General features: G+C 39.0%; 1 protein-coding gene across 1 annotated transcript in view; it reads right to left on the bottom strand.

The window, feature by feature from the left end:
* Positions 1 to 23,777, bottom strand: part of Phex (phosphate regulating endopeptidase homolog X-linked) — a 225,613-nt gene extending 201,836 nt beyond the window's left edge. The window contains exons 1-4 of the mRNA XM_028772694.1: positions 23,749 to 23,777; positions 22,449 to 22,670; positions 17,939 to 18,007; positions 11,679 to 11,840 (exon numbers count right to left, since the gene is read on the bottom strand). Of these exons, the coding sequence (XP_028628527.1) occupies positions 11,679 to 11,840; positions 17,939 to 18,007; positions 22,449 to 22,566 (349 nt within the window). The 5' untranslated portion in view covers positions 22,567 to 22,670; positions 23,749 to 23,777. The remainder of the gene's footprint in view (positions 1 to 11,678; positions 11,841 to 17,938; positions 18,008 to 22,448; positions 22,671 to 23,748) is intronic.
* Between the last annotated feature and the right edge of the window lie 2,619 nt (positions 23,778 to 26,396).

Here is a 26,396-nt window from a genome sequence, read left to right as displayed (position 1 = left end):
TCATGAAGAAGGAAGACCAAAGTGTGGGTGCTCCGGTCCTTCTTAGAAGGAGTAACAAAATATTCAAGGGAGCAAATATGGAGACAAAGTGTGGGACAGAAACTGAAGGAGGGGCCATCTGGAGACCATTCCACCTGGGTATCCATCCCATGTGCAGTCATCAAAGGTAGACGCTGATGTGGATGTCAGGAAGTGCATGCTGACAGGAGCCTGATATAGCTGTCTCCTTAGAGGTCTGCCAGAGTCTGACATATTCAGAGGCTGATGCTCACAGATAACCACTGAACTGATCAAGGGGTTCCCAATGGAGGAGTTAGAGAGAAGGAGCTGAAAGGGTTTGCATCCCCATGAGGAAAGCAACAATACCAACCAACCAGAGCTCCCAGGGTCTAAACCATGAGCCTGGGAGCCCATAGGGAGGGACTCATGGCTCCAGCTGTATATGTAGGGGAGGATGGCCTTGTCAGGCACAGGTAGGAGAGGAGACCCTTGGTCTCATGAAGGCTGGACGCCGAGTGTGGGGGAATTGGAGGGTGGGGAGGTGGGAGTGGGGAGGGTGGAGATACATCCTCATAAAAGCAGCAGGAGGATGGGATAAGGGGTTCCTGGACGAGTGGGAAATGGGGTAAGGGGGTAACATCTGAAATGTAAATAAAATATCAAATAAAAAATCATTCTAGGGTCTTGGGCAAAATATAGGGAAATGTAAGTTGAGACAAATTAGTAAATGAGCAGGAGCATTTCTTGGCATTCTTTCATGTCAACTAGCAAAACATGCCAATAGACTAGACACATTGACTGGTTCTGATATCACAAAATTCACAAAGCCATCTCCAACAGAGTTTAGACAGTTTTAAAATGGAAGTAAGTGTACTATTAAATGATACCATCTCTATGAAGTTCCTGGTCCTGGTAGGTCTTTTCCTATGCAAGGTATTTATTCTCACACTGTAAAGATGCTTTGATTTAGCTATACCTTCAGACACAGATGAAAATGTCTCATAGTTCAGCTATTCAGAGAACCCAGAAATATAGTTAGGAAATTTGCAACTTGTTTCCATCATGCACTCATCAACATACAATCACCATTTTACTATTTCTTATGCCCTCCTCTTGTCCTTAACCAAAAGAAATATTGTAGAAGTTACAAATTCCCCTTCTAATCTACAGCAAAGGAAATCCACGTTCTCAAATTCTGTCATAATATCTGGATGCCCTTTAGAAATTCTCACCAAAAATCCTACATTTTCATTCCATGTTCCAACCAACAGCAGAAACCTGTGGCTACTTGGAGGACCTTTAGCAATTGAAGCCACCCAAGATCATATGAGTATGCCTTCCAGCTGTCACCACCAAAGCCATCCAGGGGTTTTCTACACCTGCCAAATAGTCCTCCTGTTTCAGGAAGTGGTTTTTCAAAAGTACGCCAACTCTTCAGTGGAAGTGTAAAGAAAAATTCAGTGGTACACACTAACTATGGAAAACAAGACCTGGGTGTGGGCAGGTGAAGAGGTGGCATTGTAGGAGTCCACAGCTTTATTTCTCAGGACACACGTATCCTGTGTCATCAGCCATGCCAAAGAATATGTATTTAGCTGAAAGAACCTAAATTTAGTCAATGATCTCCTAGAGCAAAATGTTTCCTTCCTCCTCCAATTTTCAAGCTCACAGGAAACTTTTCACAATGTGTTAGAATACTTACACAACTAAAATGCCCCTTTGTCTGTCATCCCACACTTTTTTTTTCCTTCAACATTCCCATGCAAAGAATTTTGATGCTGTTGTTCCACTTCTCAGAAACCTCAGCACTCTCTGTCTCAAGTTAAAAAAAAAAAAGGAAGGAAGGGGGGGGGGGGGGGGGGAGGGAGGGAGGGAGGCAGGGAGGGAGGGAGGGAGGAAGGAAGGAAGATTCCAACAGCTTCATCCACTCACCTCACTCCTGTTATCTCTTCCCTACTTATCCTTTCCTTCTAACAAAGTTACAGGTCTTGTCTTTGGTATCTGGCTGCAAGCACCTCCAGATGTATAATTCCTTTACCCTCCATTATCCATGACTTCATCTCATCCAATAGTCCATGTTTTCAAGACTGGACAAGCTAGATCTTCCTTACATCGTGTACTGTTATATTTATGGGCATACATCCTAGTTAGTGTATTGCCTTCTCTATCATTAATACAATTCATAAATATTTCTAACTACTTCATGACAGAACTACATCACCTAGAATTGAGAGTTTGTCTTTAATACCTGGATAGTAGTTAGTAAGTTCAACTGAAAATATACTTCTTCCATGGCCTGAAAAATTCTTTCATGAGTTCGAGTTGCTGTTGGCACAAACTTCTAAACACAAATGTCCAGTTTCAACAAACATCCTCAGAAACACACATTAACTTTCAGTAATGTGCTCATTATCAAAAGAGTCTAGACAGTGGCCTTTTGAAACAGCTGTGTAAACATAGGTTTGCTGAAGAAGCCAGGTATTCCTAAATACAGTTAAGAAAACCCTTTTGGATTTACCATGTGATTCACAATATACAGCTACTTCATTAACTCACTAAATGACAAGACCTGACCTATGGTACAACAACTGCTATGATTTGAAATGGTGATACAAGAAGATACCATTATCTATCTACATGTAACATCTGTAATAACTTAGGAAAATAACCACAATGAAAATCATGACACTGCTGTGTTCTAGCAGAGATGAGGGTAAGTATTTATTCATTTTTTTCTCATTCAAGTCCTTGAATTCTGTCAGTGGTCCTCATGGGGGCCCATGGAACTGAGTTAAAGATCCCTTATGAATGAGGAAAGGAAAGAGAGAGAAGAAAAAATTGATGGGAAAAATGTCAACAGCACCTAAGAGAAGACCTAGAACAGGTAAGGCAAGTAATCTACCAATAACCTATAAGTCAATCCCAAGGTGGGACCTTTAAAAACGTGATTAGGCCACAAGGATTTTACTGATATAAGTCAACTAATGGTATTATTTTGGAGACAAGGTCACTCCCTTTCCCCTCTGCTTTATGTGCTTGCTTGCCCACTCTCTGTGTTATGACACAGTATGAAGACCTTCACCAGAGGCCAATACCAACCTCTGTCAGCCTGGAGAAACATGAATTAAATAAACTTGTACTGTTTACAAATTATCATATCTGTGGTATATTCTTATAGTATTACAAAGCAGACCAAGACATAGTCTAACTTGTCAGGTTTACGCTCAGACTTGCCCCTCTCAGGATCATTCCCCTCATGTAGAGACTTTGAAGAAACAGTAGACTACAATAGTCCATTTCAGTAGTGTTAAAATTGTGGAATAAATAAAAGGTACCTTTACTTCTTCAGTGTTCACTACGTTAAAGATTTTTAAAGTTCTTTTAATCCTTATGAAACTAACAATAATCATAGATTTCAATTACTTATTTCCTATGCAAAAGAATTTCCATGCATCTTATTGAATTCACCAACAGGATCATCAGATAGATAATTAAGGTTCACAGAGAAGCAGCTTTCTGAAGCTCACAGGGTTTACAGGTAGTAGTCTCAGTTCATTTCAGAGCCCAAGCTTGAACCTCACATTGTCATTTCTTATTTTACTCATCAATATCTTGCATAAGATTTGTAGTATACTACAAAGGAGTCTTGGAAAGGCCTATGTCTATCTAACAGTCCATGTTCCTTCCAGTCTTGCCTCCCTACAGTCAAGAAATTAAATGAACAGTAATAGATGATTTCTCTTCCAATCCTATTGTGAGCAAACTCCAGTTGCATCTCAGGACTCTTCTGGACCTATGTCCAGGGTTCCCAGAACAGCAAGAAGAAGTAAAGAAAAACTCCACTTGTCCCCACTCAGCCATCCGTGACCACTACTGCATCCAGCTGCACACAAAGGAACATTTCTTCTCTCCTTCTTCAACAAATATTTACTGAGCATCTCTACTCTGTTATATACTATGTCATGTTTCTAAGTCTATTGGGCTGTAAGACTGTTCTAATGCCAACCTGATTTTTCATTTATTTTTGTGATTGTATTTTAATTCTTTTATACTTTCATATTTACACTATCCACAAGTGTTATGTTAGCATAAGAGATAAATAAATACAATGATTAATGTATTTCCTTAAGTTATCCTCATAGAAAGTTTGATCTTTAAACACACACACACACACACACACACACACACACACACACACACTGTTCAGAATAAAGAGAAAGGGAAAAGTTCCCTTAATGGCATGATTCAGCTGTTAAATCGACTGTTACCTGGAGTCTAAAATTCTGACATAAATGAATGTAGTAGCAATCCCTGCCAATTTGGGGGCAGGGGAAGTACAATGTGCCAAATTCCTCAGAAGATCTATACAGACACATTGCTGCCCTGCCTTCCTCCTTCAACTACCTTGGAGCTTCAAGCTATGTTTGTATCTGTCAGTTTGGATTCCCTGACAGGATCCTAGCATAACTGTTCCCTGAGAGGGTCCACCTAGCAGCTGACTGAAACAATGCAGAGATCCACAGCCAAACATGGGATAGAGCCAGGAAGCCTTGTGGAAGAGTTGGGGGAAGGGTTAAGGAACTTGAAGGGTATAGGGACTCCACAAGAAGACCAACAGAGTCAACTAACCTGCACCCTTGAGGGCTCCACTGGCTGGACCTAGAATCTCTGCACATATGTAGCAAATGCACAGCTTAGTCTTCATGCAGGTTCCCCAACAACTAGAGCAGGGGCCTACCTTGACTCTTGCCAGCCTGTGGATACTGCTCCCCTAACTTGACTGTCTTCTCCTGCCTCAATGGGAGAGGATATGCCCAGTCTGGCAGTGGTGTGAAGTGCCAGGGTGGGTTATCCCAAGCACTTTCCTTCCCTTTCTTAGAGGGGAGGGGTTTGAGGGAGGAAATTTGTGAGGAGAAACTGGGAAGAGGGAAAGGGCTGCAATTAGAATGTAAAGTGAATGAATGAATGAATGAATGAATGAATGAATGAAAAAATCACTACACTTTTTGGATAGATGAGCCAATATATTTTCTTCTTAAGCCACTTGGAGTTGTAATTTCTGCTATTTGTAAATCAGTTCATGCCACGAAAACATTGGAATGTTCAGTAGCTAGTCTTGAGTACACAGATCAGTCGTTACAATTCTTCCACACAAAGAATAATCTACAATAGCCATACTTTCAGTTCTGAATGTTTGAGTTTATTAAGTATATAGTAAAAAGGTAAAAGAATAAATAGCACCTGGAAGGTATATAAAAGTACTAGATAGATAGTTAACAATCAAATCTTGAAAACACCCAGAAGTAACAAGTGGATTGGTTTAATTGAAAAAACAAACAAAAGTAACATCATCAAATCAGTTACAACATCCAGGAAAAATTCTACTGAGACAGTCATGCTAGAGTGTCGGCTTGAGAGAGTTCCAGACATAGCAGGGCATTCTCTCCATATTTCATTCCTGTCACGGGCATTATTGATGTATTTTGTAACACCACAACCAAAGTACTATGCATTTCAATATATTTGAAGTCCATATATTTTCCAAAGAATTAATATCAAACCCTTCAGAATAAATGCAGTGAATGGAGCTGCTTCGTATCAAGCATATTCAATGTATTTATGTAAGCTACTAATGACAGAAGAGTAGTCTTGATCAACTGGAGTGGGGGCTACCCCAAAAGCTGTTGCCTGTATGTGGAATATGTTCTACTAGCTGGGCTCCTTTTTCTGGTCTCAGTGGGAGAGGAAGTGCCTAGCTCTGCAGAGACTTGAAGTGCCAGGGCTGGGGAGTACCTAGGGGCCCCCCACCTGCTTAGAGGAGAGGGAGAGGGGTAATGCAAGAAGGATTGTGGGAGGAGGTGACTGGGAGGAGGGCAGTGAGCAGGATGTAAAGTGAATAAGTAAACAAAATGAATTAACTAATTTTCAAAACTATAGGGGAATAGATTGCATCTAAAACTAAATACTTAGAGAAAGTAAAGAAATTATTTCCCTACCTGCTGTTCTCAAAGGTAAAATGTTTTTGACACTCTTAGTTGTTTGCTGGTTTTTCTTTCTTCCTATTACAGGGTCAGGGGCCACTCTGCCCCATGACACAGAACAAGAAAGGCATACGTACACTAGGGATAGAAAGAGATACATAAGGAGAAAACCAAAGGTGCAGACTGCCACAACTAATAGAACAGTAGCAGTGTTTGCACCTAGTAGCCATCTAATGGCCTCCTTAAGGTCACCTTCCTGCTTAGAAATGGAATATATCCTAGAGGTGCATTCACATTTTTGCAGTCATCAGAAAGAAATTAATTTCTGTATCTTAAGCAACTCTAAAATTTTTAGAAAAGTTTTTCCCTAACACATTATACACCAAAAATGCAAATAGTAAATGAAGAAAAAGTAGAAGACAACGATGACTTTTCAAGTAAAATAAATTCATTTAAAATTTCAAGAGTCCTCAATGCAGTAAGACAACAGCATGAATAACTAGGCAGTTTGTGGTTTCCTATGTGGCCACATCTAAAAGAGTCAACAAGGTCTAAAAAACTAAAATTGTAATCTTCTCTGAACATGCATACCCAGTTTGTCCAGGTGACTCACTCAAAATAATTAGGGCTGAGTTTTACCTAGGAATAAAATTGCCATGTCTGAGTCTAGCCTGGACTACACATTGAGGTCCAGTCTACAGAATAACCTGGGCTACAGAATGAGACATAATCTCAAAAGAAAGAAAGGGGAGTAGGAAGATAAAAGAAAAGAAAAAGGTCACACAATAGATGGTTGATTTTTAATAGTTCTTTATCCCATCCCAGCTTTCACCAGCCTGATGTCATTTCTCTCAACAAACCTAGTGAAGCCATGGCTCAAGTTGATACATCATTATTCTACACTGCATGATGTGAAGAAAACAATGCATTTCACCACCAGGTCTCCAACAATCTGAACTTTCTCATGAGGAGGCTTAACTGAAGTCCCCCAGTTTCTACAACCTATAAAAGATTACTTGGCTAGGATCATTTATGGGAAAGGCAAGATTATAAAGGCCATCGGTTTTTGCAAATAAATAATTGATCTACACTACAGTCACAATCACTTTTATCTGAGCATACACACGTAGTCTCAATTTCATCTCGCTGTTCTGCTACAGTGTTTGAAAATAATACACTGTATTTTTTCACAAAAGATTGGCCAAAATAGCTATCCCATAAGAAAAATTATCTGGCCCAACCTTGAGTCATCTGTCTTCTGACTGACACAAGTGATCTAGCTCAGTCATTGCCATGTGATTTAGAGGTGTGCCTTAGCTCGATTCCTGTCTGCTCATACGCAAACGATACATGCCATTCCATCCTGATGGTGACATGAAGTCAGACTGGGAAAGGTTAGAGTAAGGAAATTTTAGGTAACCATCAGTACATTTGGTCTTTTTCCCTCTACAAAACAACCTTGCTTCTTGGAGGCAGCAAGAAATAAACTTATTTTCTAAGTAGAAATCCAAGTCATATATATCATTTAAGGTAAAACTTCATAAAGCCCGGTTGCTGCCTTCAATAGAGGGCAATTTTTCATCAGCTAGGTCTGTCAGATTCATTTTATTTCACAAATTGGACAGCCGAATCTGTGTGTTCTCTCTCAGCCATAAGAAAATGGTATTCTTTTAGCTGGCGAAATTGGGCTTTATTTTTGGACTTTCTTTTTATCAAAGATGAGGAAAAATACCTTGACAGTATTCAACATTTTCAAAAGCACATGATATTTATAAAGGATAAGGCCAGCACAAAACTTAAGACATTTGGTAGATATTACTTCATGAACCTTAGACTGCCTTTGAACTAAATCAGAGATGCAAAACACAAATATTTGTTGAGAGCTTAGCATGTACCAGGAGCTGAAGTGGATAATCTCTATCAGTCACCTTTCTCAGTCCTTACTAAATCCTCTATGCTGGTGATTTTATGCCATTTTAAAGATGAGAAAACTGAACTAAAAAGAGATCAGTCATTGTCCCGAGATGACACAGACGGCAAGTGAAAAGAAACCAGGATGCAAACCCTGCCCTCCAGGCCTCAAAACCACATACTCTTGAGTGGCTTACAATGAAGAAAATGACTTGTAATGCTTGAAACAAGAGTTCCACGATCACTTGATACATTTGCCAGTTACAATCCTTGACACAGGAGGGCTTTGAATTGTCTTTTCCAGAATTTAGAAACATACAAGAGGCCTGCTACTTTGTTTTACAAGGTAAAAAAACAGTCTTTGTGACTGAATCAGACAAAACTACCACACAAAAGGCACAGAAACATATAAATCATAAGCATAGACACAAATGCATGAAAAATACTAGCTGATTGGATTCTAGCCATGCCTTAAAAACAAAGCATTATTAGGTAAGTTTTATTTCAAAATTACGAGTGTAGTTCAGCATGAGGAAATTTTAAGAAAAGCAAAAGATACTCTAAGTCCATTAGAGAGCAAAAAAGTCATTTTCCTGAAGCATGCCCTTTGTATACTAGCAAACAATAAGAAATAGCAGCATAATTATACATATGCACACATGTCAGGAGACACAAACTAGATCTATTACTACTCAAGGTAGAAATTAAGAAAAAGTATATCTATTATTGCTGCTTTTACTTAACAACATTCTGTGGATTCTTCCCAAGAGAGAAGCAAGGAGGGAGGCGGGAAAATATATAACCCTCTCTTAACTTTATGATTAACAATCTAAAATAGCTTCATGGAAGCTACCTAAAATCTTTGACAAGTCTAATCACATCTAGTATAACTATAAATCAAAATTTGCTTTTATTATCAAGAGTTCTCAGTCTTCATCCATAAATATCAAAGAGTAAATATCTCAGGCTATGCTGGCCATATGGTTTCTCTAGCAACTACTTAATTTTACCACCACTGCACAAAGGCAGCTATTGACTATTTGTATCTGAGCAAAGGCGGTTATGCTCCAGTAAAGCTGTGTTCACAAAAACAGGAAGGAGGATGGATATGGCTCATTGGCTACAGTTTGCTGACCTCTGCTTTACATCACACACACACACGCACAAAGAGAGAGAGATGGTGACAGAGACAAAAAGAGACACAGAGACATAGAGATACAGAGAGACAGAGAGAAGAGATAGAAAAGTTATTTCAAACATCAAGAAAATATAAAAGCCTAGAAGTAAACCTTACAAAGGCTACTTTGAGTATATGAGTCAAAACTTAATTATAAATATTCTTTCAATCCAACAATTCCATTTCTGGGGATTTATTCTAAGGATACAATTAGAGATAAGGACCTAGAGATCTGCACACAGGGCTATTTACTACTATATTATCTATTGATAATATCTATCCATGTCTTATTTGTTAAAAACAAGTTCTATTCACATGCATGATATCAGGTATTTTTTTAAAATGAGTATGCATAAGAAGTTTTGCATATGGGCTCATTTGTGTCTAAAGGTAGAGTTATGAGCAACTTTTTAGTTTTTTTTTTAAGTCAGTTAAATAAAAACAAGATTTGGAACTGAGGAGATGGATCAGGGATTAAAGCATGTGACAAACCAGCATAAGGACAGGTGTTCAGATGCCCAGAACTCACATAAATACCCAGTGAGCATGGCAGTTTTCCTATAATTCTAACCCTTAGAAGGTTAGAGAGAGAATACCCACTATATCAAACTAGCTAGCCAGGCTAGCCAGACTAGCATACTGGCAAGCTCTGCATTCAATTGGGAGAGCTTGCCTCAATGAATAAGGTGGCAAATGACCAAGTAAAACTCCCACTGTCACCAACTTAGTTCTGACACACACATATCCGTGCACAAGAAAACACATAAGCACACACATCACATATATATGAGGAAAAAATCATTTTTTTTCAGTTTTTAAGAAAAATGAGCATAGTAATTATGCTATGCTCAATGATTTCTATGAATTCTGATGCAGTTCATAGACAGTATTCTCCTCAAACAAATCATATCAATACATATTATAATTTTTACATTAAGATACTACAACAGGAGTTTCTTTAAATTAGTATAACCACTTCATAACCTAATGCTATGACTCTTTTGTTATAACTAACATAAAAAAAGAAAACTATCAAGAATTCTCACACTTTTCTTATTCAATGGTAGTCCTGCATGTATGAGTATGTGCATATGTGAATGAGCATGTACATATATATGTACACTCATTGTCTGCTAAGGGAACAAAAAAAGGCCAGAGAAGGGAAATAGAAAATAGCCAATGATGATAAATGAAAGACCAGAATAGATGAATATCTCACAGAGAAGGGCTGAAGAGATGACTGGTGATTAAGAACACTTGTTACTCTTGGAAAGGACCAGGGTTTGATTCCCAGCACCCACATGGTGGCCCACAAGCATCTTTATCTCAAGTTCTAGGGAATTAAATGCCTTCTTTTTATCTCTGCAGATGACCAGGAAAGCATGTGGTACACATACATACATGCAAGCAAAACACCCATATACATATTAAAAGAAATAATTTTTTTAAATATCTTACAAAGAAATAAGTATTAGTCTACAAATTCACTGCTCAAGGCATTATTTATGGCTCTACAGCACATAAATCTTGTCTGTTGGGTTAGAGGAAACCCCTAACATTCTTAAAAGCTCTCATTCATAATTTACCACAACTAAATTTTAGCCTCCTAATAAAAAAATGTAAACTTATATGATTTATATCTATTTGTGAAAATATATTTTCCTCACAGTTAAAATAGGTCTCTAATTATTTGGCCAATGATTTGACATTATATATAATATATAAGTTAATATATATTAAATATACATCCACTTAAAATCTCAAAAAAATAGGCATGAGAAAGAAAGAAATATAATTCTTCTCACTTCCCTAAAATTCTCTGTGTTACTGGATGCAAGTTACATTTGCAGTTTTCAAATAAGGAAATTTCCTTTACAGTTGTCAAAAAAGGAAAAAAAATATTATTATTATCTTCTAAAACCAATTCCCTTATCTGGTTTTGAAATCTTCCTACTTTCCTCCCGAAAGAGCTTGCTTAAACAGATTAACATAAAAATTAGACTCAATGCAAACACAGTCTTGTTCAGTAACAGATATTTCCAACTTTTGTCAGGGTTCACAAGCACAAATGAAAATGTGTACGTGCACATGTGAGTATGTCTGTGTGAGTTTGTCGTTCCTCCAAAGGTCATGGGAGAAAGGTGAGTGTCCCAAAAATTTGGATGTTAACAGGAACAGTATGACAACCATGGTCATCCAGAGTTCTCAAAATGAAGTCAAAAGACAATGAGGTGTTAAATACATTCTGTAAGCCATAAAAACTCAGAAGACAATAAAAAAGAAATGAGGCTTACCTTGAACAGATTAGACAAATAAGTTTCTTGATGTGGCATACCAGTCATTAACTATTTTTGTGTTCCCAAAGTCTATCAAGTACTATTTATTCTACAGTAGAATTTGCCATTGCACTCTCAAGAAAAAAAAAAAACTAACTACCTACAACAGGCTTGTGTTAAGAAAATTAGGGAAACTATATTCTACTAAAACAAATTTTGGACATGAATTTAGTATAGTTTTTAAAATGGATAATCTGAATTCAAACAATGAACTATTTTTCTTGTCAAATATTATTTTGGAAAGAATATCACCAAACTCTCATAGAAACTTACCCTTCAACTTGAGGTCAACATTGTGTCTCAGCCAAGGATAAACCCCATAGCTTGGCATATCTTCAGGAATTGGGTTATTGCTTATCCAGCCATCACAAGCAAACCGGAAAAAATTCTCACAAGGATCCACAGAAAGATTTACTTTGCTCATGATGGCAGCAGCTATTTAAAAAGAAAATCATAGGATTAAGGACTACTAAAGGCAAGCACTTGATGCTGTGCACTGTTCTCTTCCAAATTCAACAAAACCATTTCATATCAGCCATTTCCCAAACCTTGGCTTCAACCTTTCTCCTCAAATGTCTCCCAGGATGAGCTTCACTATATAAAATGATGGTCTTCAAAGTGTATAGGAGAATGCCAAGTGTATAGGAGAATAGTGGGTGAAATTACTGTTACTATTTTTTTCAGATTGTTCCTAACATCTTTGGAGTGTGCAACAAGAATATAAATGGAATATATTTAGTGATCAACTGTTGGCCTTTCTTCCATCCCAGATGTTCCCCTGCAAACTAACTTGGCTATGCTTCCCATGGAACAACATAGTCCATTGGCCCAGTTTCAAGTGATACTGAGCTCACTTTCTCACTTTATTTGATCAACGTAAGTGTCAGGGATGGCTTCTTGTGATTTCCCAAGGTAAACATTGAAGGAGCCCAGTACCCTCTATACTGGATCCCTTCAAACAGAGCTTTGGAACCATCCTTTGAAGGTGTCTCCTAGAACATAAGAGGCCATGTTAAGGAAATATAATTTCATACTCAAACCCTGGCTGGCCTCAGACTCATAGCCATCTTCCTGCCTCAGCCTTCCAAGTCCTAAGATTACAGGTATGAGCCACTACACTTGGCTCTATCTATGAATTTAAAAATAATTATTACAAAATGAGAAAAAGAGAAGGTTCCAATATTCCTAATACCCACCTCCAACCATCTTCCAGCTGCAACACAATTGCTGGCTGCAAAGATCTGCACCAATTGATTTTTAAAAGACTGCCAATATTTTAATAACATTGGAAAGATGACATTCTGTTCAATTTTCATACCTCAGTTAATGCTAGAATACACTTCTAGCATTCATAATGCTAGAATGGATTTCATAGAAATAATGAAAATCCAATGAGTTATCAGCTAAATTAGAATGAACCTCCCACCCCTGTACAATTTACATAAATTTACAGATGTATGTTTTGGTTATGTAAGCAATTTCTCCAGGTTAAAAAGTACAGTTAAATGTCTCACTCTATTTCTTATGAAAAAGGCAAATCACTGCAGTTTTCCTCAGTACCTGTGCGAAAACCCAAGAAGATGGAGAAGAGACATTTAAGAGTTGTGGGGTGGGGAGCCATTGAAATGAACATACAAACACCCTAACTTTTTGTTTCATTTTGTATTTGGGACCTAATTTTGTATTTAATCCTAGCTGGCCTAGAGCTCAATGTGTAAACTAGGCTGGCCTCTAACTCATGACAATTCTCCTGCCTCTACCTGCTCAGTGCTAGGATTACAGGCATGAGCCACCATGCCCAATACATAATTTCCATAGGACTTTAAAATCCTTACCATTTTCAGCCACTATCTTTAAAATAAACAAGGAGGAAAAAATCAATTCAGAAATTGATAAATTTCAAGTCGGTTTTTTTCCTTTTTTTTTTCCAGACCTAATTCATTGTCTCTAACTACACTTTTACTTACTGCTACTATTTTATCATTCTAATTTAATATTCAAAAGTGCTAGGGCACAAAAATTTTACTCCAGCTCAGTTTGTGCAACCACAGATGGAATCTGCTATATAACACCTCAAGGACATGGATCACACATGTCTCAGTCCCACACAATATTTACAGTCACACAAGGGAGCCCTCACACGCACTTTGACTCACATAAGCTCATTGCTTTCTGGCTTCCTTCCCTAACTTCCCCTGCCCCCAACTCTTAAATGCCTCTTCTCTATCTCCTTGGGTATTCTCACAGGTACTGAGGAAAACTGCAAACTCAGCTCTGACCTTGGTCCCCATGGAAAACTGAATTTGGAAAGAAGCCCGTGGAGGGAAAAAAGTCTTCCCTCTGCTTTGCAACTAATCATCCCCCACTCACAGTTAGAAGCAGAGCTGCCCTTTCTGTGGGAAACTGTGACTTCAAATTGCAAGGGAACATAGTTGTCAAGACACCAAAACTCTGTTCCCCTATTCAGCTCCATGGTGCAAACTGAGAATCTTGATTTAATAAAAAGAAATTTGATTATGAGTGAAAGCACAAACTGCCACCTTCTCAATTAACCTCACTAGGTTAATTTTTGGATGGGCTCCCACTAGTCTATATGAAATAGGGGAAGGCATTCACTACATATACCCCCAGAGGCGTTAGTTTCAATCAGAGCTCAAAGGAGAGTTTTATAAAGACTTACATATTAATATTTCTATGTAATAATCAAGTCACTCACATTATATATTTCCTCTGTACCTGGAACTATATCCTAAGCTCTTTTGAGCAATAAAGCCTTTTCATTAACTCTAGAGTGGGGCTGCTTGCATTGAAATGACAACAACACTATGCAATAGCTAAGTAAATGTCTTAGGTTTCTATTGTTGCAGTAAAACACCGTGACCAAAAGCAAGTTTCAGTAGAAAGTCTTTATTTGCTTTACAGATTAAACAGTCCATCATGAGAAAGAGCCGAAGCAGGAACTGAAGCAGATTCCAAGGAGGGATGCTGCTTACTAGCTTGTTCCTCAGGCTCATGTTCATCCGCTCTTCTTAAACCTTCCCAGGAGTGGCACTGCATACAAGGGGTCTGGAGCTTCCCACACAAATCCTTAATCAAGAAAATGCCCCCACAGACTTGTCCACAGGCCATCTGATGGAGGCATTATTTCAATTGAGTTTGTATGTACACAGTTATCTAAACCCAGAACAATTCACACACATTTAAGTATTTTATAAAAAAATTCCATAAGCAGTCATCTAAAAGTTCATGCTAGATTTCCAGAGCTTGCAGATTTTCAAATTTTGGAAAAGAAATACAACGTGTATAGCCAGCAGTGATCTAACAGTTCACCAATGGCTGGAGCTGTACCACTCAAGCAAGCACATTGTATTCCTAGAGGGAAGTAAATGCATACTCTCCTAAGTGGAATAAAGAATGTCTTACATGGCTTCATATTAGTTACTTTTGCTAATGGACTCAGTTTTGTGAAAGAAACTGAGATCGGGTTTGATGTTATGAATTCCATTGCTTTCAGGGGTTAGGGGTTTTGATGCAGGGGTACTATTACTGTTTTTATTTTCTGTGATTCTCACAACTCCTATGAAAGTTCAAAACTCTAGTCCCATTTCACAGGTGATGAGACTACAGTCCAAGATGGTCATGAACTTAACATAGATCATGTAGTTTCCAAGTATCTAGATTATGTTCCAAACCCATCAGCCTGTCTACACTGACTCATTATCATTAGCAAACCCACCCATTGTTTCCCTGTAGTCTTTCTCTGTAGTGTTTGCAGTCAAAGACAAGTTAGAACAACAGATCATTGAAACAAGGAAAAAGTAGAAAGTTGTAGAGCCCCTTGCTCAGAAAAGGAACACAACTTAGTCAGGCATGTCCATTTCTGGGAATTTCACCACCAGTACATGTGCCTGAGTACCCTTTTCTGACCAGAACACAAGCTCTTGCATAAAGCCAGGCTTCAATTCTCATGCCATGTGTACAATCGCTATTCCACAGATCCCTGAGTATGCTGGTGCTCATAGTGCATTGGGGAAGGCTGAGGCCTGCCTTGGTGAGCTTATACTATAGAAACAGCAAAATTAGCATTTTTTTCCTAACATCAGGAAGCTATTTACTAATGTGAAAATTAAAAACAGGACAGCAAGGCAAAACACACTAGGTGACAGAAGGTGACATCACAAAAGATCACTCTGTCCATTTTCACTCTGGCGCTATTATTATTTATATCAAATGAAATTCATGAAGTAAGTGGCCTTCCATGCCTAAAGTTGTCTAAACTAAAACTGAACACTTAGGGCTTGAATATTTTAATTTCTCACACCTGCAAGAACTCTGCCACAGCTAAAGTACCAAGTGACGTGACATTTACAACCTGTCATCTGATTGTAAAACCTGGTCTCTCACTTTACTCCATGAAATAATCTCTCCAGGTGCTAAGCCTCCAGGCCAACTCCTCAAGTTTGGAACAGAAAAGGGGCATGAGAATTTCACAATATTCCAAAAAGGAAAAACATCACCTTTCTAGGGACAATATTAAGAAACAGAAAAGGCTGTCTATTCACTAGATCCTTGCGTAACTCTACTGTCATGAAGAAAAAAAAAAAAAGACTGGAAGCCTTTGCACAGTTACTTGGCTTGGCACAGAGGAAAGGAACGAGAGGAGCCAGATGTAGACCAGAAGTCTAGCTCTGCCCCTAATTCACAATGTGATCCTGAAAAAGTTTGCCTTGAGAAGCATACATTCTCTCAGCTATAAGAACTTCATAGAGTTCTTACTAGATTTGAGGAAATGGCAAGTGGGAGTCACTCAGCACATTGCTTGGTTGAAAAAAATACTGATCGTTCAAGAATGGGGCAAAAGGGGGACTTAATATAAAAATCCAGAGGTGCTGCTGATGCCCTGGTGACCAGACTCCCCTGATCATAGCTCCAATTTTATCCACTCAACCCACTCCTCCCAATATGAGAGGAATGAAGTTCAGAACAACCATGAGTCCTAGCAAGGCTGCTTACACACTCACCAAAGTGATGTCTTAGTTTTAAGCCAACTTGGTCTTTGACTATGTTAATACTGAGAGGCATGAACTGATAGTGTAAGACAGAGGTTAGCCTCTGTATGTGTGAGACAAGGTCTCATTATGTAGCACTGGCTGTCCTGGAACTTGATATGTAAACCAGGCTGGCCTTGAACTCACAGTGATCTACCTGTCTGACTCCTGAGTGTCTGCTCACCACAACCAGCAGTTTATGAATTCTTTCACCTAAGTCTCTCCCATTTCAAACAATGTCACTGTTTTACATATAAGCATCACCCTAAACTCCTGTCTTTTTCCAATCATCTTTTTACAATACATCTCAACCCCACCACAACCACAATGCCTTCAGCAAGTTTCTCAGCTCCTAAATCTGCAATCTTCATCTCAAATTCAAGATAACATCCTCTCTCACCTGGCCTACTGGTTGTACCCTCCTTTCTGATTTTCTTTCTCCCCAAAGTTAAATTCTCTACAGGAAGACAACTGTCACTTTGAGACAGGGTCTTTCCATTTACCTCTATAGACTGGTCTTGAACTCTTGATCCTCCTACCTCTGCCTCGAGGATACTGGGATTACAGCCATGTATCACCAGGATCAATTTATGTGCGCTGTTTGAACTCTGAGCTTCATGATGATAGGCAACTACTTTACCAATTGAGCTACATCCCCAGCTCCCTTTGTGTGTTTTTTGTTTTCTTTTCTCCTCCTACCTAGTTCTTAGAAATATAAACCCCTGGTATGAACAATAAATATTTGATATATTCACTCATTAATCTCTTCTCTTCCAGTCAAGAGAAAAGCCCACATGCTTAATTACCCTATGACTTCCTCTTTTGGAAATTCCCTAGGGTCCAGCCCACTTGAAGAATGGAGGGTGGTGGAGGCAGGGATTTAGCATCTTCAAATCTAGGCCTCGACTGAATTATGGGGATGTGAGCAGGATTTAATAGCTGTGCCAAAACCAAGGCAACGTTAAACATGAATCTGTTGCCTTACTGTCCACACTGATACATGGTCATGTCACCTCCAAAGAAGTCCAACTTGCCTCACAGAACAGATGCACCCAACAAGATTCCAGCAGAGGCATAGATTTCTACAGGGTCCCTTCTTAGAATCAATCAGGCCATGTCCTTGACTCAGAAGAAATGCAAAGTCTGCTTAAGATAAAGAGGAATCTGGCCTCAGTGGAGCCATAAGAAGCTCACAGTCTCCAGTCTCTGGGTTTTAAAAGAGGACACTGCTTTCCAGGCCCTTTTCTGAGTTCCTTATCACAAGGGTTGAAATATTGCACAGCCTCGTTTTTCCAAAGAAAACAGGAAACCTAAGCTCCACTACATCACACCAAACCTTGAAAGTAAACTTGAAATGTCTTCAAAATTGTATTTTGTAGTTGGTCAACCTCAAGCAAACAGAATACTAAAAATACTACCTGTTTTCTCTTCCACGCCCCAAGGTACCAAAATTATAACTTGACACAGGGTGGAAAACAGACTTACCGGCTTCTATGCATTCTGGCTTCAGGCAGTACTCCTGTTTAGCTTGGAAACTTACGAGACCTTGACTCACTGAAAAAAAAGAAGCCAAAATAAATGATTGATTTGTAGCAGATCACCACCAAGTTAAATATGTTTGAGCACATATGCAAAACATTTGCTATCAGTTCATACTTCTCAGTATTGACATGACAGTCAAAAACCAAGTTGGCTCAAAACCAAGGAACTACTTTGATAAATATGTAAACAGTCTCCTACGGTTATTATGAAATTCATTCCTCTCGTATGGGGGAGGAGTAGATTGAGTAGACTGAGTGGGTAAAACTGGTGGAGCCATATTGAGGAGTCTACTCACCAGAGCCACGGCAGTACCTGGAAGCTTACTAGATCTCTGGGTTCAGAGATCACTCCAGATCTCTGGGTTCAGAAATTCTGGAGGTGGGGAACAGCCATCTTGTATACCTTGGATTTGGTTGACAGAGATTAAACCCAGAGCCTCCCACAAACTGAGCTGCATGTACCCTGGAGATACACACCCACATGCGCGCACACACACAAACACACACAAACACACAAATAAACAAATTTTTGTACAACTGAAATAGTTTTCAGCAATACTTTCCCAGCTGGTGGCAAGCAACATTGTCTATCAGGAATTTTCAGTCCTGAGACATGACAGTGTCTTCAACAAACTTCATGCTTGAGAATCATGCAATAAAGTCACAAAAATGAAAGCATTTTTTTAAATCTCCTAATATTTTAAGTAAGTTAAGATTTTTGTGTTGGGCCACATTCATAGCTGTCTTTAACAGTATGCAGGGTGCAGGCACAGGTTAGACATGAGTGGTTTTTTTGTTTCAAAAGCAAAGAGGAATACACTGGCTTTGAGCTTCAGTTAGGATCTGGGCATTAGCAAATGTGAGCCTAAAATTAAAACCTTTTTGAAAATTACATGTTTTGCCTCCATAGCTGGAGAAGTTATGAGGCATTCATTATTGCTGGGCTCCATGAGTAAAAACAAGGAATCTTTGAAGATATGGCCATGAAGAAATGGACCATGGGGGCTTGAGAAATGCAGTCTGGAAGCCTACATTTCTGCTTGAGATGCAGACCTGAAGATCACCTGCCAGACTGGCATGTCTTATTACTTATGATCCCATATCCTAAGAGGAGCCTGCTTTGTCTTTGTTCTTTTCTCTCTTCCCTCCTTCAAACTGCCTTTTTATCTGTGTTACATTATAGATTCAAGAAACCTGCCGACAGAACCACTCAGACCTATTTTCCAAAGAAGTTTTATAACATAAAAGGAGTGTTTTGATTTTTTTGGCAAAGAAAATAACTAGGTAAAAATATATTAGACTGCATAAAGATCAGTGCGGGACATTTCAATGTACCTCAGAGGTGGAACCGTGGTGAGCTCTTCATTGTGGTCCATTTTTAAATGTTTACCTAGTGTACTTAAGTGAATATTTTTTATGATAGAAACAAATTTTACTAGAAATAATAATTTATTATTAATAATAACAGCTTTATTTTTCAATCTTATGAAATGAAAAAGGTTATTCTTTTTTTCAAAACTTTGGGGTAAGAGGCAGGATAATCAGATATTTGAGGGTAACTGTTGCTACGTTGTAACTTCTTAGCCAGCCTAGGCTACATGAGAAGCAGTCTCAAAGTTCTCCAAAACTACCCTTATTTCTTTCATTAAAAAGAAATGATTATTAACACAGATGTGTAAAAAAAATTCAAACTAGTATCAGCTCTTTTTATCTGACAATATGTATAAGGAAGGTTTCCATCCCCAAGACAGAAAAACATAACAGAAAGCATGAGAAAAAAAACCCACACAGTTGGGATCATCATCACCCAAGTAGCGAGTGGAACCCACAAACCAAATCAAGGCCATTGCCTGCTTCTATTTCTGTGAAGTCTTTGCTATTTTAATAGTTGGGGGAAGGGAGTACAACGGAGAATAATATTTCATAATATATAAAATGTATATGGAACTGAAGCTTCAGAATCCTGAAAGCAGAACTTCCTGGCTTCCTGAAACAAGGAATGTGTGGCAGTGGAGCCAAAAATATTTACTATCATCTGGCCCTGACAGGAAAAGCTTGCAGACCCCTGCATCTGAGAAACAGATTTTGGGGGAAACGGAGAAGGGAAAAAGAAAAGAACACTTGAAAATAAATTGGTTATGGCTATATTGTTATCCTCAATATTTTTAAATCCCCTGGGTTCTCAGATCCCACCTCAGACCACTGGCAACCATTCCTTCTATAGAAGAGAAAGACAAAAGAGAGGTAAGGCAGGGTGCTAGACATAGGAATGAACTTGAACAGACACAGCATATACTGTAAAGTCAACCAGGAAGCACCTTCAAGGGAAGATGCTGCTAACTGGAATATTATCATGAAGAACATTGCTCTGCAAGCATTTAACAAGCTACATGCAGAGTGGGAGTGTCTGGAGGCAGACAGTAAAGAAAGGTGCTAGTAAAGCGTAGTGCTGAAATAGTTTGCAAAATATAAAGATCCCTGGGTGGGAATGGTGGTACAGGCATATAATCCCAGCATTTGAGAGGCAGAGGCAGAAATATCCCAGTAAATTCAAGGTCAACCTAATCTATCTAGTGAGTTCCAGGCCAGATGGGGGTACATAATGACATAGACAGACAGATAAGGAGATAGATATTCCTGAGTGTAGACTTTCAGGTAGATGTGTTCTGAAGCAGTGTTTCCTAAACTCGCACATGCTATTGGATCCTCCTTCTTGTGTCCTGTGAAAATGCAGACTGTGAATCAGTAGACCTGGGAGTGGAGCTCAAGCTTTCAAGGGATGCAGATGGTGGAGCAGCAAAAATAGAATGAGGCCAGACCATTAGCTGGTCCTGTTTATTGTCAATCATCATTAGACCTCCTCCAGAAGATTCAAGGTGAGAGCCAGGTTACTAGACCTACTGGGAAGTTATCTTTTTTTTCATCCCAATCACTGCCCCTCCCATCCCCCAGTCACAGAGTCCCTCCCCTCACTTCCTCTCCTTCTTTTTAAATCAGGTTTCCTCATAATAGCAATGCTTGGTTTAGTGAAATCTACCTAAAATGTTTAGTGCTTGTGTCAGCAAATCATCTTCTCACACACACACAAACAAAAAGATTTGCTATCACTGACCATCTTCTAGAATGCTATGGTCTCCCAGGGTAACGATCATAAAAGTAGAAGTGAAAGGGGTTGCAATATGCTATTAGCATCACTGAAAAAGAGGACATAATTTGACTTACATGATGGCCACTTGTATTTGTAAGTCTGGGAGTATGTGTAAACCTAACCTCTTAGGCACTTCCCACGTCATATGTAGTTCCCTGGCTTGCCCATAACATTTCTCCTCCAGTTTTAAATTTTAGTAAGTCAATTACCTAACGCTGACTTTGGAGAAACCTCACAATGGTTTTCAAGAACCACAGACTCAGTCACAGGAGTGGGAGGTCTAGCTTCACCAGAAAGTGATATACTGATCCAATTTCCTAAGACTTTAGCCACAGAAAACATGGAAAGGTGGTTTGCTCTTTTTAGCAGGGTTCTCAACCGCACAAGCCTAACTCTTTCAAAAGTTAATTACTGGTTTTCTCCTGCCAAAATAAACATGGCCGCCTGCATCCCGTATATGCCAAAGAATGTTTCCAGGCCTGCTGCATTTCAAAGTACACCTAGAATCTCTTAAGTATAGGGTTCATTTCTAGGTGACCTGCAGGCCAATGAAATACTATGAGTTATACAAGAAATCTGTTACAAAGGAAAATAGCCAGAGGTTTCGAAAGTCTAAAATTTTGGGCACCCCCTGTCTCTTTCTAACAGATTTCATCTTTCGTTTCCCCCTAGGAATATGCTTTTGTCTCCACATTCTCTCTGAGAACATCATTCTCGCAGGAGTTATAACAATAATTGAATCCCGGTGTTTTTCAAATCTTAAGAGAAAAACCTCTGCTTCCCTTCACATTCATTTTTAAATCTATTAGAAAGGTGAAGTTAACCATTTTGCATCCATCAAAATCACTGGATTGAAAAAGACTCAAAGAATCCCATTTAAGGACTGATTTATCTTTTGTGAATTGTACCTGGTACTTTGTTCAACTGAACAAGAACAAAAGTCAAACAAGAAAGAAATTCCGGTATGGTTGTTCCCCCACAAAACAAATGCAAGCATCTAACTATGAATTCATAAAAGCTCAATTTGTGAAATGCAGTAAATACATAGTTTTTTTCCCCCCTCAGTGCAACCAAATCCACCAGCCATTCCAAACCACTTACTAATTCAGTTTCCATCCTGGACTATATATTTAATACTAAAGAAAAGCCTCCTTTCTCATTGATATAGCTGATTGAAACTGAGAATACATTTTTATTTTTGACATAAACAAACAGCCTGCATTATGACAAGGGTTTCTTAAATAAAAAATTAGAAAGTTTCCATAGATTCTCAGCTCAGTCCCCTGGTCTCTGGAGCTCCACTTACCTAGAAAGAGCAGTGTACCCAGCACCAGGGTGCCACTAATAAACAGAGCCAGTGCAATCCGAATGCCTCGGTTGGTCCCCTTTCCAGTCTCCATGGTGCTGCCTGTTTCTCCTTCCATCAGAAGGGCCGGAGAGAAGACTCAGAAAGAAAGTCACTTTTCGTGGTTTGGTGGCTGGTCTCAAGGTTTGTCAGGCGTTTGACATTCAAGACTCTCTTGCTCGTCTGCTAATAGACAGCTTTAAAAAATTCCTGTCAGGAAACTTCCCCTCGACACCCTTTCTCAAATAATCCTTCACAAATGAAATAAAAGTAACTCAAAATATTGATTGCCTTGGCTCTCCCTTGACTCGACAAAACAAACAGAAGTTGCTTTATCTTGGTGCTCTCCCTCAGCAAAGTCCCTCTCAAGCAATTGTTTGGCAGGCTTTTTGCTCAAGCATTCCGAGTATACATGTTTTACTAGGTTGCTGCACAGATGTTTTAGCTATTTAAACGTATAGTCACTTGGGGAGGAAAAATGTTGTCTTTATCAAAAGTGGATTCTCAACCTCCCCCTAACCATGATAAGTTAGGTGGCGAGGATGGTGTGCATCCACTTCAAGATCTCAATTAGTTACAGATTTCTGCTATGACAGTCATTCTCCTTGTCTGAACTGTCGTCGTCAAAAGTTACTCTTTCAGTGTCTTAGTCCCCTTTTAAAGCCTTCTAAGAGTTCCTAGGATATCCTGGAGCATTTTATTTTAGGAACGTTGTGTATGATAGCATGTGCCAAAAATCAGTCATAGTCCACTGCAGTGCAAAGTAGCAATTAAGACAACCTACAGAGGCTGATGGTTTGGACTGGAACTTTATTTTTTTTTTTTTTTTTTTTTTAGGAAGAAGAAGAGTACTCTTTGTAGGGCTAAGAATTGTACAAAAGACAGCTAAGTATATGAATTAAGCTTATTATCAACCACAAACGATATAGTAAAAAGTCTTTTTCCCTGTGTGTTTTGATGAGCACAGCGCCCATGTAGTTTGTCCTCTAGCTCCTCCCAGGCAGCCTCTGCTTTGTAAGTTTTTGTGTTTCCCTTAAGTGGTTATTTCAGCAGCTTCCTGAGAATTAATTCAGACTTATTTGGTTCCACTAGAAAGATTGATTAGTCACATTCTTTGATTACGATCAAATTCAAATTATAAAAAGCTGCTTTCTTCCTGAGGAAGGGCAATTGACATTTCAATAATATTGAAAAGATTTGTACTTTTCTTCCTTAATGATACAGGTATTACTAATTCACAGCACAGTCAATCGCTACTCACCTGTGCCTATCCAGCCAGAGGTCATAAGATGGTGGGAGTATGGGGAATGATCCAGGAACTTCTGTAAACCAGAAAAACAAAATCTGTGCCCATAGCTTTGGCAGTGACACCAGATCTCAGCAGGTACCAATAAAGGAGGTACAACATGACGGCCCAGTTAACCCTTAATTCCACAGCATGGGATTTTTCCCAAGTTTAAATATTTCTTCTGGCTGGGAGATGGTGGGGCACACTTTTAATCCTAGCACTTGGGAGGCAGAGGCAGACAGATCTCTTAGTTCGAGGCCAGCCTGGTCTACAGAGTTGAGTTCCAGGACACTCAGAGCTGTTACACAGAAAAACCCTGTCTAAAACAACAAAATATTCCCTAAAACATATCTTAACCATACTTTCTGCTTGTTTCATTTCACTCCAAACTCAGGCAGATATATAATCCTTTCAGCAAGCTAGCAACATCATAGCATGGTGAAGCCCTTCTGTGTCCATTGGCTATCAATGTTACTTCATTGCTGATGAATTTTCCCCAAGAAAGTTTGTTCTTAATTTCATAATGCATCTTAACAGTGTGAGCTTCATGGGTCCAAGGACAGTATCTGTAATTTTCAGCCCTATAGCCCCAACAGCAACAGTTAATGGCCTAACACAGTGAAAGAGAAAAAAGAAAAGCAAAGAAAATGACTCAAGTTAAAAATGACCAAGTTATCCCTAGTTAAAAAGCATCTTCGGGAACCAGTTTCATTACATCTTTAGAAGGGGGCAGAGCTTGTAAATACTCTACTGATAATGATACTTCAGGTGGACAAAGTACTTTTGGTTTTGATTTCACATCAAACAAATATATATGACAGTAAATGCATTTGTAACTCCAACCTGAAAGCATTGCCTCAGGTGGCACAGGGCCTCAGATGGCAAGGTGGTGACGGGTTCATTGTGACATACTGCATATCAGCAGATGACAATGTCCCTGTGCACAGGGGAGAGAAAAGCCACTCAAGGATGACATAAGGGACTATTCCCTATCTCTTCCTTTCTCTTCCCACTCTCTTTGAACCTCAAGAGTCCTGGCCGGTTTGGAATGGTGACTGTGGGCTACCTACCTTAGACTGGTAAATCCCCAGAGGCGAGAGAAATTTGGGAGTCCCTTTAAAGTCCCACCCACCCATCATTTGGAGACAGGACTTCCTGAACGTTCAACATCTGAGAAAAAGAAAACAGAAAAAAAGAAAAAAGAAAAGAAAAGTAGCTGGGTGGTGGTGGCGGCGGCGCACGCCTTTAATCCCAGCACTTGGGAGGCAGAGGCAGGCAGATTTTGAGGCCAGCCTGGTCTACAGAGTGAGTTCCAGGACAGCCAGGGCTACACAGAGAAACCCTGTCTCAAAAAACCACAAAAGAAAGAAAGAAAGAAAGAAAGAAAGAAAGAAAGAAAGAAAGGAAGGAAGGAAGGAAGGAAGGAAGGAAGGAAGGAAGGAAGGAAGAAAAGTAAACCAAAAGACTAAACACATTTCCACTGATAGTAATAGAAAACTTGATGCTTTTCATTCCAAACTTAGACATGTGTAGAAAAGAATGCACTTGATTCATGAAAATAACTCTATGGAAGTAAAAACACAACTCACAGGATGTTAAAAATAGTTGGCTGAATATAATGTAATGTAATGAAGGCTCCTTTTACTCACCAAAGAAATTAAAGGAACATTTGAGAGTGGGTGGGATTGACGGAGGACAGGATGTGGGTGGATCATTCCTTATAAGGTGCATTCTTCATTATGTGTCATTTTCTGCATTAATTTTTCAGCCTTTTGGGAGATAGTGATTATCTTGTACTGAAAATAAAGGCACTTAAAAGCAAATTAGGATGAAAAAATACCTTAGGCCAAAATAAATAAGTTCAAGGTACAGCTGAATAATGAGTGTTCACAAAAGGCCAAAGAAGAGAACTGTAAAAGGAAGTACATATCAGCCCAATCTGGTCTATTCTCTGTTTCTGTAAATAGTTTTCTCGTATCACTTATGACTGCATTCATGCTACACAGCCAAAGTTCTATAGTTTTGTGTCAGACATTTTTGTCTGTGAAGTTTAGAATGTTTTACTCTATGGTCCATTGCAGATAAAAAAAAAATGCTACTTCTTCAAATGACATACAAGACCCATGCTCACCTGCAACTCAAAATTGCTCCAATCTATGCTCTTGAAACAGAAACCATTGTGTCAAAGAAATTGAAGAATGGATCTTTATCTGAAACTTCAATAATGAGACTATATAATATTATCCTGTGTGTTGGAGAATGAAAAGTCATTATCCCCAGGGAGGGGACTGTTCAAAGAGTCTCATTCTCTAGAGCTGTAAAAATGAGTTAACTGGCGATCGCTGCAGGGTAAATTTGTTGATAGCATGATACACATGCACTTGTTTCAAATCAAAACATTTCAAACCAGATTGGGTCTAAAATGCAATCAATTAGTGAATCAAAAGAAGTTTCCTGGCACTTTCTCACATTCCTGGCCATGTGCAAAAACTCATGAAAAAAAAAAAAAAACAAGAACTCGAACTAGAAATTCAAGAACGGTCAACTGGAGCTGGAGAGATGGCTCAGAGGTTAAGAGCACTGACTGTTCTTCCATAGGTTCTGAGTTGAATTCCCAGCAA

This window comes from Grammomys surdaster, unplaced genomic scaffold, assembly GCF_004785775.1.
Source record: "Grammomys surdaster isolate TR1022 unplaced genomic scaffold, NIH_TR_1.0 217, whole genome shotgun sequence".
NCBI classification, from domain to species: domain Eukaryota; kingdom Metazoa; phylum Chordata; class Mammalia; order Rodentia; family Muridae; genus Grammomys; species Grammomys surdaster.
The sequence above is the reverse complement of the archived record's forward strand: the minus strand, read 5'-3'. Positions and strand labels throughout refer to the sequence as shown.